Raw genomic sequence first — 17730 nt, forward strand, 5'->3', positions numbered from 1 at the left:
AAAAATAGTAAACATTGACTGCTTTGTGCACTGTCCAGAGGAGCTCTACGGTCTCACTCCCTTGATCTGAAGTCGCATTTTGATGCAGCGGTGATGGCAGCCATGGCAGAAATCCGTCAAGGCCTAGTGCCCTTAAGGTGGTCGGTGGTCTCTGGGTACTAGCCTGGGGTTCTCTGTGAGGAGGCTGTGCGTAATTCCAAGTCTGGCTCACTCTCACAGGAGGCCTCAACCCTTTCTTTATCACCTGTGAGTAGGTAGGTCTCGGCTTAATTTTTCAGCTGGCTTTATACTCTTTGGGAATTCAAATTGAAATAATCTTCCCAACATTGTATTTCATAGTTTTTACTCATTTTTAAAATAAGAATTAAGAACTAGACGTACCGTTTTCATTAAGCATAATGTGCCCCGTCTGAGCCAGGAGCCGGAAGGCCAGGGAATTGGGAGAGACAGAACACGGGGAATAGGGTGAGTAGAAGAGATGGGAAACAGGAGTGAAAGGCATTCAGACCAGAAGAAAGACACAGTGAAAGGAGAAAGAACAGCCATACCCTGTTAGACCCCGATTCCTAGAAGCTTAACCTCTGGAATTTAATTTTTTTTAAAAAATTAAATAACTACCTCTCAGGTTCTGTTGTGATGCAATCCAGGCGTTTCCCTGTCCCCACCCAAACCTTGCATCGAGTCTCCTCTGCACTGCATCCAATTCTCTGCCCCTGACTCTTTACCAGGCTCTTTGACATAAGTCTTGAGGAATTGTTCAGTGGGCCTCTTACAAGTATTCTTGGTTGTTGGACTTTATTCTTTCATTCATAGGTTTATGCTGCCTGTGGTGGGCTTTCCTACTTCCCTTAGTTGGACTGTCTGGGGAGAGTTGTGTTTTCACATGATAGACCCTCGGAGACTTTGCCTGTCAGGCCTTTCAGTGCTTTGGTCACATGATGAAACAGCTTCAAACAGTCTCTCAGTTAGTGTCTTGTAGACCAGGGCTCCCCCACCCCTGGGCTACGGACTGGTACTGGTCCATGGCCTGTTAGGAACCAGGCCGCACAGCAGGAGGTGAGCAGCGGATGAGTGAGAAGCTTCCTCTGTATTTACAACTGCTTTCCATGGCTCGCATCACTGCCTGAGCTCCGCCTCCTGTCAGATCACCTGCGGCATTAGATTCTTACAGGAGTGCGAACCCTACTGTGAACTGCACCTGTGAGGGATGTAGGTTGTGCACGCCTTATGAGAATCTAAAGCCTGACGATCTGAGGTGGAGCTGAGGCGGTGGTGCCAGCACTGGGGAGCAGCTGCAGATACAGATCATCATTAGCAGAGAGGTTTGACTGCACAGAGACCATAATAAATCAGTTGCTTGAAGACTCATCAAAACCCTTTATCAGTGAGTGGCAAGTGAAAGGAAGCCCAGGGCTCCCACTGATTCCGCATTATGGTGAGTTGTATAATTATTTCATTATATATTACAATGTAATAATAATAGAAATCAAGTGCACAATAAATGTAATGCACTTAAAGTCATCCCCAAACCATTCCTTCCCCGCCGCCGCCTCCAATCTGTCTTCCAAGAAACCGGTCCCTGGTGCCAAAAAGGTTGGGGACCGCTGTCGTAGACTATTGTGTTTTGGTTTTTTTTTTTTTTCTTTTTAAAATAAACTTCTTACTTGGGAATAATTTGGGGTTTATAGAAAAGTTGCAAAAATGGTACAGAGTTCCTGAATATCCTTCACTCAGCTTTCATGCGTCTTAGCATCCTATGAGCTAGTACAACTGTTACAACTAAGAAATTAGCATTGCTACAGTACCATTAACTGCATTATGTATTTCATTCAGATTTCTTCCATTTTCTACCTGTATCCTTTTTGGATTCCCTGTTGCCTTTAGGCGTCTTGTCTACTTACTGATCTGTGATCTGGGACAGCTTCTCAGCCTCTGCTTGTCTCTGTGGTGACCTTGACACTTTTGGAGAACTGATCAGGCATTTTGTAGGTTGGCCTCCAATTTGGGCTGTCTGATATTTTCTTGTGATTTGGGGAGAATGCTCCAGAGGTGCAGTGCCCTCCTTCCGTATATCTACTGGGCATCTGCTCAGTGTCATGCCTTTTAGTGGAGAATGGTATTTAGAAACCAGGTTGGGGTAGAGATGTTCTTTCTCCTGGGGTGTTGCTGCTTCTAGGTTCTCTGCTGACACCTGGGAGATGTATGTGTGCGTTTATAGACTAATCCACGTGCACACACTTACCTCTAATGATTTCTGTGCCTGTCTGTCTATGTTGTCATCTACTTGTGGGTTCTTACGGACATCTCCATGGCTAACCCAACACTACAGGGTCATGCTAGCCTCCTCCCTTTGCACATTTGTAAGCCCGTTCTCTGATAGGGAGACACTGAGGTCATCTACCATCCATTTACCCCAACCTTAACACATGTGAAAGTGATTTCAGAGTTGTTCATTGGCACCCCTGTGACAGACAGTTTATAATACAATTCGATACATTTGTCAGTTTGCATTCTGGCCTAGCATCCCTGACTGCTGGCTGATTTTTTTTTAAGTTGTGTATATTAAAGTTTATTCTTTGTATGATATGTACAATGATGTGAGCTTGTACAAATGCATAGAGTCATGTATCCATCACACAGACTCTTTCATTTAGGTGTTTTGTGGGGGTTTTATTTCCCTAATTGAGTAACTGCTACACCACACTTCCATTGTTCACTTGTTGGAAAGGACTGCATCTCTGTTACCTTGTGGTTTTTATTTATTTTTTATTTATTTATTTATTTTTTTGCGGTACGTGGGCCTCTCACCGCTGTGGCCTCTCCCGTTGCGGAGCACAGGCTCCGGACGCGCAGGCCCAGCGGCCATGGCTCACGGGCCCAGCCGCTCTGCGGCATGCAGGATCCTCCCAGACCGGGGCACAAAACCCGTGTCCCCTACATTGGCAGGCGGACTCCCAACCACTGCACCACCAGGGAAGCCCTACTTTGTGGTTTTTAATGCCATGTAGCCTTCCTCAGATAAAGGCAAAATGGATTTTAACCAGTGAGGCAGAATACTAGAATTTCAGAAGTTGAAAGAATCTTAAAGATTCATTAATTTTACATTCCTAGCTAGGCAGGTTGGACATCAAGCCAGAAGTGGAACCTGGACATTTTGGTTCTCCTCGCCATCCATGTCACTCAGGGTACCTGAGATAGGAAAGATGAGCACGACAAGGGGCACAGATTGCTCCACCTTGCTTTATTATTATTATTATTTTTTATTGAAGTATAGTTGATTGAACTAACACAATGTGTTAGTTTCTGGTGTACAGCAAAGTGATTCAGTTATACACCTTGCTTTAGATTTGAAGTCTGTGCTTACTTAAGGGCAGGGTTCCTTTATCTTTTGTTTTAGGAGATTAATTCTAGCAGACAACTATTTGTTTAATGTTAGGTGTGCTTTGGGGGAGGATTAAGATATCGTTAACATTTGCAAATTACTCTTGTAGTGAATTATTAATAGTTCATTCACTGTGCTTATTAATGCCAGGCTGAAACCAAGTGTTCTGAATGAACGAGGAATTGTGTTTGGGGAAGGGTCAGTGGAAGGAGGTGACTGTGGAAAGCGCTACATTCCACTCCCCAGAGATAGATGAAACTGCTCTGTAAGGCTCTACTGGCTGTTGGTTTCTACTGTTTAGAGTTTATAGTAATCTTTATAGATAATTTAAAGACTGTTTGGGGCCCCTGAACTGGGACCCCCAGAGTTTTTCATTTCATAGTCTTTACTGGGTGCCAGGCACCAAGCTAGACCCTTGATATGTAGATGAGCAAATTGCGTGCCTTTTCTGGCAGGAGATGGATGTGAAAGGAGGAGTATTTGCTCCCAGTGCGGTGGCATAGAGGTGGCCAGTGTGGGTGTGGCATATATGAGGGCTGTTTCAACTTTTTATTAGACTTTTTTCCTTTAAAAAAGTTTTTTTCTACCATAATTCAAAAAGTGTCATGTACCACAATGTTCATTGCAGCTCTATTTACAATAGCCAGGACATGGAAGCAACCTAAGTGTCCATCGACAGATGACTGGATAAAGAAGATGTGGCACATATATACAATGGAATATTACTCAGCCATAAAAAGAAATGAAATTGAGTTATTTGTAGTGAGGTGGATGGACCTAGAGACTGTCATACAGAGTGAAGTAAGTCAGAAAGAGAAAAGCAAATACCGTATGCTAACACATATATATGGAATCTAAATTAAAAAAATGGTTCTGAAGAACCTAATGACAGGACAGGAATAAAGATGCAGAAGTAGAGAATGGACTTGAGGACACGGGGAGGGGGAAGGGTAAGCTGGGACAAAGTGAGAGAGTGGCATGGACATATATACACTACTAAATGTAAAATAGATAGCTAGTGGGAAGCAGCCGCATAGCACAGGGAGATCAGCTCAGTGCTTTGTGACCGACTGGAGGGGTGGGATAGGGAGGGTGGGAGGGAGGGAGACGCAAGAGGGAGGGGATATGGGGATATATGTATATGTATAGCTGATTCACTTTGTTATAAAGCAGAAACTAACACACCATTGTAAAGCACTCCAGTAAAGATGTTAAAAAATAACAAAATAAAATAAAGTGTTTTTTTTCTTTCCTTTTTTTTTTAAGCATAATTGTGCCACACTGCACAACTGTGTTAATTTTTGCTTACTCCCTTTCAGTCTTTTTCCACAGGTGCAGTTTTATGTGGTTGTATGTAGCGGATATCGTATTCTGAAATGGTTTTGTTTAATATTTTGTTCTAAGCTTTTCTCAAGTTTCTCCACAGCATTGTGTAGTTGCTGTGTTTACCCAGCTCCTTAATGTTAACTTATTTTTCCCACAGAAGGCCACCCTCACCCTTTTTATGCTCCCAACGTTTTTTGTCAGATAACGTTGGTTTCTTAGGCTCTATTTCCTGGCATAAGATTGCTCCAGAGTCAAAGAGTATGAGTGTTTACAGCTCTGGAAATATATTGTCTGTTGTTCTACAATGCTAACAGCCTTCCTTGAAAACCTGCCAGATGACATCTGTCCCTGCCTGTTCCGACTCCATCACCTACTGCTTTCCCCTGGGTCTCTGGGATGAGGATGCAGACACCACACTCAGCTCTGAGTCAGTATACCTGCTGTTCCCCTGCTTGAACACCCCACTGAGTGACCACGCAGGGCTACCTCCTTCCTTCCCCTCCAAGGGTTATTGTGAGGGTAATGAGGTAATGTGTTGTGAGGCATGCAGAGAGTGGGTGCTCAGGGAGGAGGAGTCTCTGGACCGCTCTTGTCCTGGAGCCGGGCGGAACTAGGTTCTGAACTGCTGGCAGCCTCAGTTTCCTGGAAGAACAGGTTAACAGACTCTCTTGCAAAATATAGCTTGTACAGTACTCAGCTCATACATTTAATTTTGCCCCGTCTCCTCTACAGGCTATCTGGCTCTATGAAGCAAGCAGCCATGCTGCGTTTTCTAGAACTCCTCTGAGGGGACTGGAGCAAGGGGGTGGTAACTCACAATCTCCCTTCATTTCAGGGCCTCTTAGGAAGATTGTGCAGACTTAATATGAAAGATGTCTGGAAAACAGGAATTGCTGGTGATTTTTAAATGCCTTAAGACATTGCTGTAAATATTAAGTTTTATGTAATAAAGTGATTTGAGGTAGAGAGCATGGACTTGGAGATTATCATTTCTAGATGAAGCTGGGCTAATTAAAAAAAATTTTAACTGTAGTTTTCTATTTTAGTGAAAGTACTCTATTTTTAGATTGAGATAAAACAGCATCATCCTATTCTAAGACAGAACAGTAATTGATTAATTGTATGTTATTGTTTTTTTTGTAAAGCAAAATATTTTTATCAAAATACTTATTAAGCGAATGCAAAAAATCATTTTTCCTTTAAATATGCATCTTTAAAAGGACTGCTTTGCCGCTGAGATTTCATTATAACTAACTTTTTAACAAAATTTGGTGAAAGTCAGTGAGAAATGAGAGTAAGTCTACAATGATATCCATCTAGTAGGTGACCATTGAACACTTGAACTTAATTTTTAATGTATTTTAAATTTTAATTCAATATAGCCACAAATTGGGCAGTGTAGTTCTAGAAATTTATGTTTAAGGGCACTTGTTTTTTACCTTTAGGGCTCTATGGAGAGTTAATTTTCCACAGCTGAATCACCCAATTAAGTTTAAAATTCTGTTTTCTAAAATACCTTTATCCATTGTAGGGGGACAAAACAAACCTGCCAAATTTTAGTTGGTTAAATGAGTGTGGGTAACAGCAGGAGAGGAATTGTCTTTGACTTTATATATATAATTTTAGGAAAATGTTTTTCAATGCCCTTTGGTATGTTTTTTGGAATAGAGAAATTCTGGGGGGCTTTTTGCTTTTCTGTGGGCGTTGCTTCTCTGCCCTCTTTAGTATGTGACGGACACCTGAGATAGATGGGGTTGACCTGTCACAATGGGAGAGCCAGTAGAAGTAAAGAAGCTTCAGCTTGTAGTTTTCATCACTAAAAAGGCAGTACATTTAGACCTAGCCTTCACAGTTGTCCTGAACCTGGTGCCATACCACCAGGCCTGGTCCTTTGCACAGAATAAACACGTGACAATTATTTGGGGGTAAACATGTTCATTCTTATTATTACCCATATGCTGAATGCTTCAGGGTCTATAGTAACTAGTAGGTAGGTGATGGATAATCCTTGGCTTTTTTGTTTTCTTTTTAATCCTTCTGGTTATTTCACCTATTTGCTTTGATTTACTTTGAAGAAATTATTTTGTTTTCACTGAGAGTGGCTGGCTTCTCTCTGTCTCCGTCCTTTACACTTGTTTATTTTCCTCTTCCGTCTCTTTTTTTCCCATCTGTCTCTTTTTCTTCAAAATACTGTCACAGAGGCCACCTGGCATTGTGTATTTTTAAACGGGGTGATCTTTGAACTTGATAAGAAATTGAAAGTTAATTTGCAGTCCGGATGGGATCATAAGTTACTGACCAGGAGATTATTTCCCACTGAAATTTCTTATTTGAGCAATGTGCCGCATACTTTATTATTGTTAGTTTTGACTGTTTGGCTCTCTTGCACATCTTCCATATCTGGAATTTACAGATTCTGTACAGATATGTCTGTGTATTGAGCACGTGCTGAAGTGGTGCCTGGCCTCTGACGAAGTGGTCTTCTCACTTGCACAGGTTGCGCAGAGCATCGAGGATCATCATCAAGAAGTGATCGGTTTCTGCAGAGAAAACGGCTTCCACGGCTTAGTTGCATACGACTCTGATTATGCCCTGTGCAACATCCCCTACTATTTCAGTGCCCATGCCCTAAAACTGAGCCGGAATGGGAAAAGTCTCACCACAAGCCAATATCTGATGCACGAGGTTGCCAAGCAGCTGGACCTGAACCCAAACCGCTTCCCTATCTTTGCTGCTCTGTTAGGTAGGTGGGCAGTGTGAAAATTCATTTTATAAAGGAGTTCTATACTTGGGACATACTGTTGTTGTTTTTTTTTAAATTTCAATGCTACAACGTTTTGGATTGTATCTTACTTAAAAGAACCAGGGAATGGGCTGGGCTTCTCCTCAGTAACATTCTTTACTCATTATTTTTTGGTGTCGCTGAAAATGTGCTTCATTTGTTCTTAAGTGTTTGTTTATGTATTGTTCCATCTAGGCCGATAAACTAATTTTGTGAAAAAAATGCCCTTAAAGTTTGGGGAAAATAACATTTAAAAATCACAAATGTTAACACAGTCTCACTTATGAAAATTAAACATTTAAACCTTTGGCACAAATTATGTTTGTTATAGAAGAAAATATGCTGTGAAGTTAGCACTGTCATGTTTTCCCCTCATTTTCAGGATTCTCATTACTTTAAAAGGAAAACAAAAATAAACTACGTTACCTTGTTTCCAGTGCCTGCATCTTAAGTAAATATATAAATGTCTTTAAAAACTCCCTTGGAGGGGGCTTCCCTGGTGGCGCAGGGGGCTTCCCTGGTGGCGCAGTGGTTGAGAGTCCGTCTGCCGATGCAGGGGACGCAGGTTCGTGCCCCGGTCCGGGAAGATCCCACATGCCACGGAGCGGCTGGGCCCGTGAACCATGGCCGCTGAGCCTGCACGTCCGGAGCCTGTGCTCCGCAAAGGGAGAGGCCACAACAGTGAGAGGCCCGCGTACCGCAAAAAAAAAAACACACAAAAAACTCCCTTGGATGAATTCCTTATGCTGAATACCTAGAAAGGATGAAATCTGGTTTCAACTAAGATTTTATATATTAATTTCTTTCTCTTAAAAATAACTTGGCAATATGTAATACATTTATTTATCACTTTATGTCTGTAGTTTTTAGTTATTTCTTTCTTTTCTGTCCACTTCCCTTTTTTGTGCTTGGAATGTACATGTTTCTAGCTACTTGAATTCTGGCTCTAGTTTGCTCAGAGTTTGCAAAAATTATGTCCACAGTATAAGTAAATGTGTTCTGAGCAAAGCCCTCCTGTGAGTAAAATCCATGAATTTCAGTGATGGGATTGAGGGCTGTTTGTTTGGGACACACAGGCCCTTTTTGAAAGATATGTGGTCTCCAGAAAAGTGCGATCTTACTGTACTCTCTCAATTTCTATTCTGCAGTGCTTAGCAGCCTGATCTGGTCATGTTTAAGAGGGGGATTATATTGTGGGTTATTTTTAGAAATTCCTAATTATCAGATTTTTTATAAACAGTCCAAAAAAGTTTTATACAACTAGAAATTATAGTGAGACAGCCATAATTTTTCATATATTATTTGGTGTTAACATTTCAAATTGTATAACTACAAATCAATCAAAAAATTTCTGATTTTACAAGTTGTCTTTATTTGGATCTAATCTCAAATACATGTCTTTAAGTTAGTACTTGGCTATTTTCTGCCCATTTTCTTAGTGAACTCTTGTGACTTGGGATTTGGAGGATTAAAACCTAATTTCTAAATATATGTAGTACTTTCATATTTTCAGACATTAAAATATAAAACGATATTTCCTCAAATGTTACAAAGTGATGGAGTAGATGGACACATTATGAAAAGTTTCATATTTACTTAAATGTTACCACAATTGACTTTAAATGAATGGGAAAATTGTATGCTTTTAGAATATGGATGCCTTAACTAATTTGGCAAGGGTATTTGTTTATCTTATTTAGGGAAACATTGAATAAATTTCTTGGGAGATAATGCCAACTAATACTTTTCTAGCTAACTTATTTTGTGAAATAGTAAAAGAAATGGAAAACAAGAGTAACATTGTGAATAATTTAATAATAAATTAAGGCTTGGAATTTCTTCAGAAAATTTAGGCAAGTTATAGATAAACGCTTAATTGGGTGAACATTTTTAGTTTAGATTTTGTGTAAAAGTTTCAACGTCCTCAAATAAGAAAGATTATTTTTCCTTTTTTTTTAATAGAAAGTATAATTTCTCCTTTTTGTAGTAGAAAGTATAGCTATATAAGATGTTCTATTTTAGAAAAGTTGAGTGAAATACTCATTAAAGTATTTGACCCAAGTTTTAACAGACTATTCTTTTTTTTTTTTTACATCTTTATTGGAGTATAATCGCTTTACAATGTTGTGTTAGTTTCTGCTTTATAACAAAGTGAATCAGCTATACATATACATATATCCCCATATCCCCTCCCTCTTGCGTCTCCCTCCCTCCCACCCTCCCTATCCCACCCCTCTAGGTGGTCATAAAGCACCGAGCTGATCTCGCTGTGCTATGTGGCTGCTTCCCGCTAGCTATCTATTTTACATTTGGTAGTGTATATATGTCCATGCCACTCTCTCACTTCGTCCCAGCTTACCCTTCCCCCTCCCCATGTCCTCAAGTCTATTCTCTACATCTGTGTCTTTATTCCTGTCCTGCCCCTAGGTTCTTCATAACCTTTCTTTTTTTAGTTTCCATATATATGTGTTAGCATATGGTATTTAACAGACTATTCTTTTTTTTTTTTTTTTTTTTTTTTTGCGGTACGCGGTCCTCTCACTGCTGTGGCCTCTCCCGTTTGTGGAGCACAGGCTCCGGACGCGCAGGCCCAGCGGCCATGGCTCACGGGCCCAGCCGCTCCGCGGCATGTGGGATCCTCCCGGACCGGGGCACGAACCCGTGTCCCGTGCATCGGCAGGCGGACTCTCAACCACTGCGCCACCAGGGAAGCCCTAACAGACTATTCTTGATGTTGGAGTTGGCTTAATATCTTTTCAGATAGAAGCTTCAAAAAGAAATCTCAGATACTTAATACTTACTTCACAGTAAAGTTCTATACATTCCACGAGCCGAGGAAAGCAGTACAAAACTCGGTAACTGGACAATTAGGACTTAACTTTGCTCTTCTGGACATAATGAGTTTGGTGCATCTGTGTCATGTATTTGTGTGTTTAGAGTATTATGATTAGCAATATTGCAAATGAACTCACCTTGTTTTGTTTTCTGTTAGCAGCTGATTAATGAATCTGTGTAGTGTGGAGGTGACTAAATCATAATATAAAAATTACAGAATTATTTAGGAAATTACTGCTTTTAACTTGTATCAAGACCACTAACAAACCAAAGATGTTGGTATATCAGGCATCTAAGCACTACACTGAAGGGAGAATGTTCCCTGCAAAATGTAGTTTCTCAGCTGAATACAGTTCTTATTTGTGACACAGCCCTGGTGATAGTGCATAGAGCTGATTGGCACTTCTTGATGGCACTTGTTGTAGTCTGTGCTTTGTACATCTATTTGTGGGTGGTGCTGGAAATTATGGGAGGAGGGTGTTGATCCATGTCACAGGCAGCAAACATTGTCACTTAACCTTCCTTAGATTTTATAACTATAGATTCTGCCTCTGCTGTTGAACCTACTTCACAGAATGCAGTTTCACAGAACCATAGTCTCATAAACAAATGAAAAGTTGTTTCAAATTGACATTTGGCATCTGGCATTATCAGACTGACCTTAATACTGTGCTGGGGAATTACTTCGGTTTTTATGCAGTTTATTCAGTTTGAATGCTGTTGAGCCTCTACTGGAAATTCACGTTGTACTTGAGGCGGCTGCAAGAAGTCTGCCTGCTGTATGTTGCTTTGTATTAAAAGATGAAGAAATATTCTCAATTTCTGTGTGGAAGTTTTATGTGCTGTATCAAATGAGGTGGTCCTAAGAAGTCATATTGCAAAGTCTGAAACTAACAAAGATAACCTACAAATTATAACATGCAATGATATTGTTTCCCCTGTGTCACTCATGATGATGGCTTTTATGATATCCCTGTTTGTATTCCAGGAAATCACATTCTACCTGATGAAGATCTGGCTTCCTTTCATTGGAGTTTACTTGGTCCAGAACATCCACTAGCCTCACTTAAGGTACATATTCATTTCATTTCCAACATTTGTTGATTTTGCTATTACTTTCATAATATAAATAATGTTTCTTTATTGTAGAAGGAAATATAGCACAAAATTAGCAATATCCTGCTTCTCCCTAACTCCAGACTCTGTGTTGCCTTAAAAAACAAACAACCTGTCTTATCTTGTTCCCAGCACCTATATTTTAGGGAAATATATAAATGTCCTTAAAAATTCCCTTAGAGGAATTCTTCATGCCGTATACGTAGATAGGTGGAAATTTTTTAGCTAAAGTTTTTATGTATTAATTTTCTTACCTACAAATATTAATTTTTTTCAATAGATAATATCATCTTCTGTTACTCAGATCAACACCTTAGCATAGTTTGATAAATTTCATAATTTTCTTACTAATTTTTCAATATTATAAAAATCTATTTACAGTTTTAATGGTTTTTGAATGATGGAGGAGACCCAAGTTCATTAGAGAAGTGGTCTGTTTGTACTATTTTGTTAATATTTGTTTTCTTATTTTTCTCCCCTTCCTGTTTGTGAAAGTAATGAACATCCAAGAAGACTCTCTTAACTTTGATATTCTAGAGTGGGAAGGTTTACGGTTTGATGTGTACATAGTAGTGAAATTGGTATGAGCCACTAGGGAACTTGGAGTTGTACTTGTGAGTGGCTTCCTGTGATTTTCCATATTCCCTTTGCTGGGTAAAGTGGCTCTGGTGTTCTCTGCTATTTAGTGTTGTGATCATAGCTGCCACTTGTTAGGTAGGCAGCTGGGAAGTCGGGACCTACACTGGCTGGCAGCCTGGGCCTCAGTTCCTCATAGTAATAGGGAGGTTGCATGGACCGGTTTCTGAATGCACTTTTTCCTGTTGTCAGAATTGCCCTCCAAATTGGAGCTTTTGTGTTTTAGCTTACAGTGAGCTTTTGTGATACTTGCAAGTTCAAGCGGCATTCCTTTCCTGCCTCTTTCATCTTGTTTCTTGCTGCCTAGAATCTCCTTTCTTTTCCATTTCTTGTTGATGGGTCCTGATGTTTTCCTTTTTATCCTAACAGTTCTTTGTATGGGGCTTTTCAACTTCTGTTCAAAAGTCAGTTGTTCTCCTCTTGTTAGAAATTACTTGTTTTCTTTTGCTTTTTTGTCCTTGAAGGGGAACGGCTTTCTATTTGCTATTGGCCGGAGTGTTCTTCATGTGTGTTTTCATTTACAGAGTGCTACAATTTGTAATCTTGATTCCAAGCTCCTGGTGATACCATTATTGAATTGCAGAATGGGAAAAGTATAGTCTGAAATCAGAAGTATTGTGCTCATTAGGTTCATTAAGCAGTTTGCTTTTATAAGTTGAGACAGAATGAAGGCCTGTTTTTAAGAAGGTTTGTAGAGTTTTGAGTAGCAGGGGTGAGAGGCTCCCAGGATCCCAGACCATATACATATATCTAAATTGAGCTTGCCTTGTTTCATGTGTCAGAGGTTAGAAGTGAGGAGCTGTTTGAAGAATTACTGGAAAACCATCTCAAACTATCGATAGGTTACAAACATCATTATCATGTATTTTTCCTAATAGTTTGTTAAGAAAAATAGTAAGTATGTAAAAAGTTGAAATAGAAAATGTCTATCCGTATATCCACCATCTTGGTTAAACAGTTTTTAACAGTTTCTTCTGAAGTATATTTGTATCTGTGTGTTTTTTTTTTAACTCAGCTATTTGGAAGTAAGTTGCAGATATCATAACACTTCACCTGTGAAAACTGTGGTTTATATCACCACCACCTAAAAATAAGGATAATCTCTTAATTATATTATTATTATCACATTAACTAAATTAGCAGTAATTCCCTAATGTCATTTAATATTAAGTCCATGTTCACATTTTTCTATTGTTCTCTGAAAGTTGTTTATAGGATTGTTTGTTGGTTTTTATTTTAAAGCAAATCAGATTTTTTTTGCATTATCATCATGTGTATTTTAAATATTAGCTGGGTGTTTTTATGGCATATGAAGCAGTCCAAAATAATTTTTCAGTGACTTGATAAGTTGTAGGATTTTTAAAGTCACATTCTGAAAAGCAAAGCATGTCCAGCTTTGAGTTCAAAAATTGCATAACTTTTATGTTTTGACTTTTTATACATAGTTTTCTGTGTGTAGTATCATTTTAATCATTTTAACAAAGACTGTGGGATATTGAATGTGGTTTTTTTCTCATGAACATTACTACTGTATAGAATTATCTGTATCCCATCTGCTTTTTTAGTCTCTTCTTTTTCACAGTAGTAAAACTAACTACATCTTTAGAAAATTTGGTTAGTTGTTGCTTATGAAACTTTCTTATGATTTTTGTTTGTCCCTTTTTAACACAGTATGTTGTATACACCGCTTTGAAGGATATCTGATTTTGCATCCCCAAGTTCAAGCATTCCTTTTATCATCCTTTATTTTGCCAGTGTTTCACCCAAGTCATATCTACTAGTTTATTGTTCACAGAGAGTTGGTGTTATATGAACTTATTATCTAATAAGTTCAAATCACCCCTTAACATGTTATACCATAATCTTAGCCCTGTCAACATTTCAACCATTGTGTTCATTTTAATGGTTTTTGTGTTCCTAAACTGCATATTCAGTTTCATGTATTTCAAGTTTTTATCCCCGTCAGTCATTCATGACCCCCACAAGTACTTCCGGCCCCGGAGTCCCTTCACCATTTCCTTCATATTGGACAGGCTACTTTGCAAGTTTTATGCTCGCCTTTCCTCTCCCCAGACCTCCCACAAGTGTTGTTCTCCTGTATAGCTATTCAGGTTCTGTTTTGGTCTCTCTATACCACCACCCCAATTGTGGCAAGCAGGCAGTGTGCCCCTCCCCTGGCACACTGCCTCCCCCCCGCCACTCCCCCCAGGCCTAGCTCTGCCCATCAGCCCCGGGCCAGGCAGGTGCTGGTTTCTCTTGAACTCCTTCTCCCTCTGTGTGTCCAATTAAATTAAAATACGTCCTTGAAAGCTCCCTTGCTTGCTTCTGCCTGTTCTCAAAGATGTAAGTCCTAGCTCTCGTACATCTCTCTTTCTGATTTAAATAGTCTTCAGTGTTTATTTATATAACCCTACCTTTAGGTTCACTTATTTTTAGTCACCTTCCGTTTTTGTTTTGTTTTGTTTTGTTTTTATTTTTGGCTGCGTCGGGTCTTCGTTGCTGCGCACGGGCTTTCTCTAGTTGCGGTGAGTGGGGGCTACTCTTCCGTTGTAGTGCGTGGGCTTCTCATTGCAGTGGCTTCTCTTGTTGTGGAGCACGGGCTCTAGGCACGTGAGCTTCAGTAGTTGTGGCGCACGGGCTCAGTAGTTGTGGTGCATGGGCTTAGTTGCTCTGCGGCATGTGGGATCTTCCCGGACCAGGCATCGAACCCATGTGCCCTGCATTGGCAGGCAGATTCTTAACCACTGTGCCACCAGGGAAGTCCCAAGTCACCTTCCTTTACCAGCATTATCTTTTCCCTGAGGCAGCTGTCTACCAGGGCATTCTGTCAGGTCAGGTTAGGAACGTTTTGTTTTAAATTTACCTAGAGTTTTACCAAACGTTATGTCTAACTTTGTATTTTTTACACGCCACCAGAAGTCACTGAGTAATCCTTTGTACCAATATCTTTAGGGACAGGATGTGGCAGTTGACCCCGGGGAGGAGGGAGTCTGGTTCTGGGTGAGTAGCATGTTAGGTCCCTAGAAACGGGGAGGTGGACAGAAGAGCCTTCTGTGTCTCACCATGCAGTCCATGCAACCCCAGCATTCCCAGGGTCAGGGCACATGGCAAGGCTCGCAGTGGGCCCTCAGGATGAAGCCTGGACTCAAAGGATCTCCTCTCTCGGCTTCCCTGGAGGGGAAGCGGGTAGCAGCGGCACCTGCTGTGATCAGTGTCCAGCCAACCAGTGAGCTTCATCTCCACCATGTGTGTCCCCTGTCTGGGTTTAACACTGGAGCCAGCTGCCAGAGAGAAGAGCAGCATGATTTCAGGCATTTTGAGTTTTATGGTATATCTAATGTACCGTGCAACCTTACTAGAGTGAGATTGAGGATCAGACTTTCTGAGATCCTTTTTGAAAGGAAGTTGAGTATAAATTGTGCATGAATAGAAAGATGGGCTTCAGTTATTCTGAGTTCCACCTTTTAAGGCAGGGGTCCCCAATCCCCGGGCCACGGACCGGTCTGTGGCCTGTTAGGAGCCGGGCCACACAGCAGGAGATGAGTGGCGGGCGAGCGAGTGAAGCTTCAACTGTATTTACAGCCGCTCCCCATCACTCACATTACCACCTCAGCTCCTCGTCATATCAGGTCAGCTGCGGCATTAGATTCTCTTAGGAGCGTGAACCCTACTGTGAACTGCGCATGCTAGGGATCTAGGTTGTGTGCTCCTTATTTGCAGGAAAACAAGCTCAGGGCTCCCACCGATTCTGCATTATGGTGAGTTGTATAATTATTTCATTATATAAATGTAATAATAACAGAAATAAAGTGCACAATAACAGCAATGCACTTGAATCATCCTGAAACCATCCCCCTCCCCGTCCGTGGAGAAATTGTCTTCCAGGAAACCGGTCCCTGGTGCCGAAAAGGTTGGGGACTGCTGTTTCAAGGCATTGCAAGAGGTGGCACTTTGGGCACTTAAGACCTTCCAAAGAAGGAATTCCTGCTTGCACGTTGGTGTTAATTGAAGTTAACTCAATATATTCCTTTCTCAAAAAGTCATCCTGTAGTTTCATAAGAGCTAAGAAGTACTTCCTAAAATCTAAAGACGTTTCGGGCTCTAGAGAAAATAACGTTAGGGGCCTGGAAGGTTGAAAAATTCAACCATTATGCATTGTGGAAGTGAGAGCTATTTATAATTGCACTCCTGGAAGAGAACCACTTTTAACAGATGGATATTTGGTACTCCAGAATTGTTTTAAAATGTATATCCTACTAATATTATTATTATAATGTCATCATCATCATGCATTCAGTGAGCTGCACATTCTTAACAGTCTGGAATTTCAGTGCACAGATTCACGGTACTGGCCTTTAAGCTTTTAGGTCGTGGAGACTTGCTTTTAGTAAGAAGTCTTATTCTTTGCTCATTTAAAATTTATATATGGAATCCTTAAATGGAAAATAAAAGACTGAACTCAAAAGATTTTTGCTTGTTTATACCTTCCCATCAGAGCTTCCTTCCCTGTCCCCAGTTGGTTTTAAAGTGAAGGTGGGGGACTTCCCTGGCGGTCCAGTGGTTGAGACTTCGCCTTCCAATGCAGGGGGTGCGGGTTCAATCGCTGGTGGGAGAGCTAAGATCCCGCATGCCTCGGGGCCAAAACACCGAAACATAAAACAGAAGCAGTATTGTAACAAATTCAATAAAGACTTTAAAAAGGGTCCACATCAAAAATAAATAAATAAATAAATATTAAATAAATAAAGTGAAGATGGAAAGCTTGGCATTCTGAGGAATCTGCTGAAATCACTGGGACTCAAGAATAGCTTTTCTGTCTCTGTTTTACAGATGGTGGGTGGATCACAGGTCACTTTGCTGGAAAGGAGGGACAGAGTCATGGGAAGGGTTTGTGTTCCCTGGGTGTTACAGGATTGCTTTCAGTTTAGCTCCTTCCTCTTGAGGGACTGGGCCTGCGGGCAGAATTCTTCCGAGTGAGATGAAATGCATGACCTGGCCAGAGGAGGGGAGATTCGTGGTCCAAATGCAATCTGAAAGATAGAGTGTTTATAGTGCCCGACTTCTGATTCCTGGGGTGGTGAGTGATAGGGTCAATGAAGCAAAAAGAAGCTTACTAGGGTATTTTTGCTTTCTCTGTTTCTTCTCATGACCTGGAATCTTCTAGTTTTATGTTAAATAAGTGGCATATTCTCAGTTTTAAAAATGTGTGCAGACACTTTCAAGCATATTTCCTCCCCTTTGGGTCCAGAATCTCTGCCTTGTTCATAAGTAGGCCTTCTCCATCACTCTGACTGGAAGAGGTCACTTGTTTTGGAAATGTGGCTCTTTTGGCAGTTTCCCGACCCTGTGTCTTGGGTGCGCACGCATACGCCCCTCACCTTGCCAGTGGTCTCTCTGCTCTGAGCACTCCTAGGCGGCTCAACCGGAGAGGTCGCTTTTCTTGAGACTAGCCCAATCTGGGTCCAGGAGGACATGTGACAGAATTGGGGTTTGCTGGTAGTTTACTTCCAAATTGCCATTCTTGGTCAGAATGTTTTTTAAATTTTCTTTTTATAACAGTTTTATTGAGATATAATGACATACCATAAAATCTACTCCTTTAAAGGATACAATTCAGTTGTTTTTAGCTTTCACAGAGTTTGTGCAACCATCA

The 17730-nt window shown here is 40.7% G+C and overlaps 1 protein-coding gene across 1 annotated transcript in view; it reads left to right on the plus strand.

Annotated features, from left to right (window-relative positions):
• The window catches only part of FAM120A (family with sequence similarity 120 member A), a 106821-nt gene that overhangs the window by 13768 nt on the left and 75323 nt on the right, over positions 1 to 17730 (plus strand). The window contains exons 2-3 of the mRNA XM_060102441.1: positions 7205 to 7451; positions 11314 to 11396. Coding sequence (XP_059958424.1) covers positions 7205 to 7451; positions 11314 to 11396 — 330 coding nt within the window. The remainder of the gene's footprint in view (positions 1 to 7204; positions 7452 to 11313; positions 11397 to 17730) is intronic.

This window comes from Mesoplodon densirostris, chromosome 6 (genome assembly GCF_025265405.1).
Source record: "Mesoplodon densirostris isolate mMesDen1 chromosome 6, mMesDen1 primary haplotype, whole genome shotgun sequence".
Taxonomy (NCBI): domain Eukaryota; kingdom Metazoa; phylum Chordata; class Mammalia; order Artiodactyla; family Ziphiidae; genus Mesoplodon; species Mesoplodon densirostris.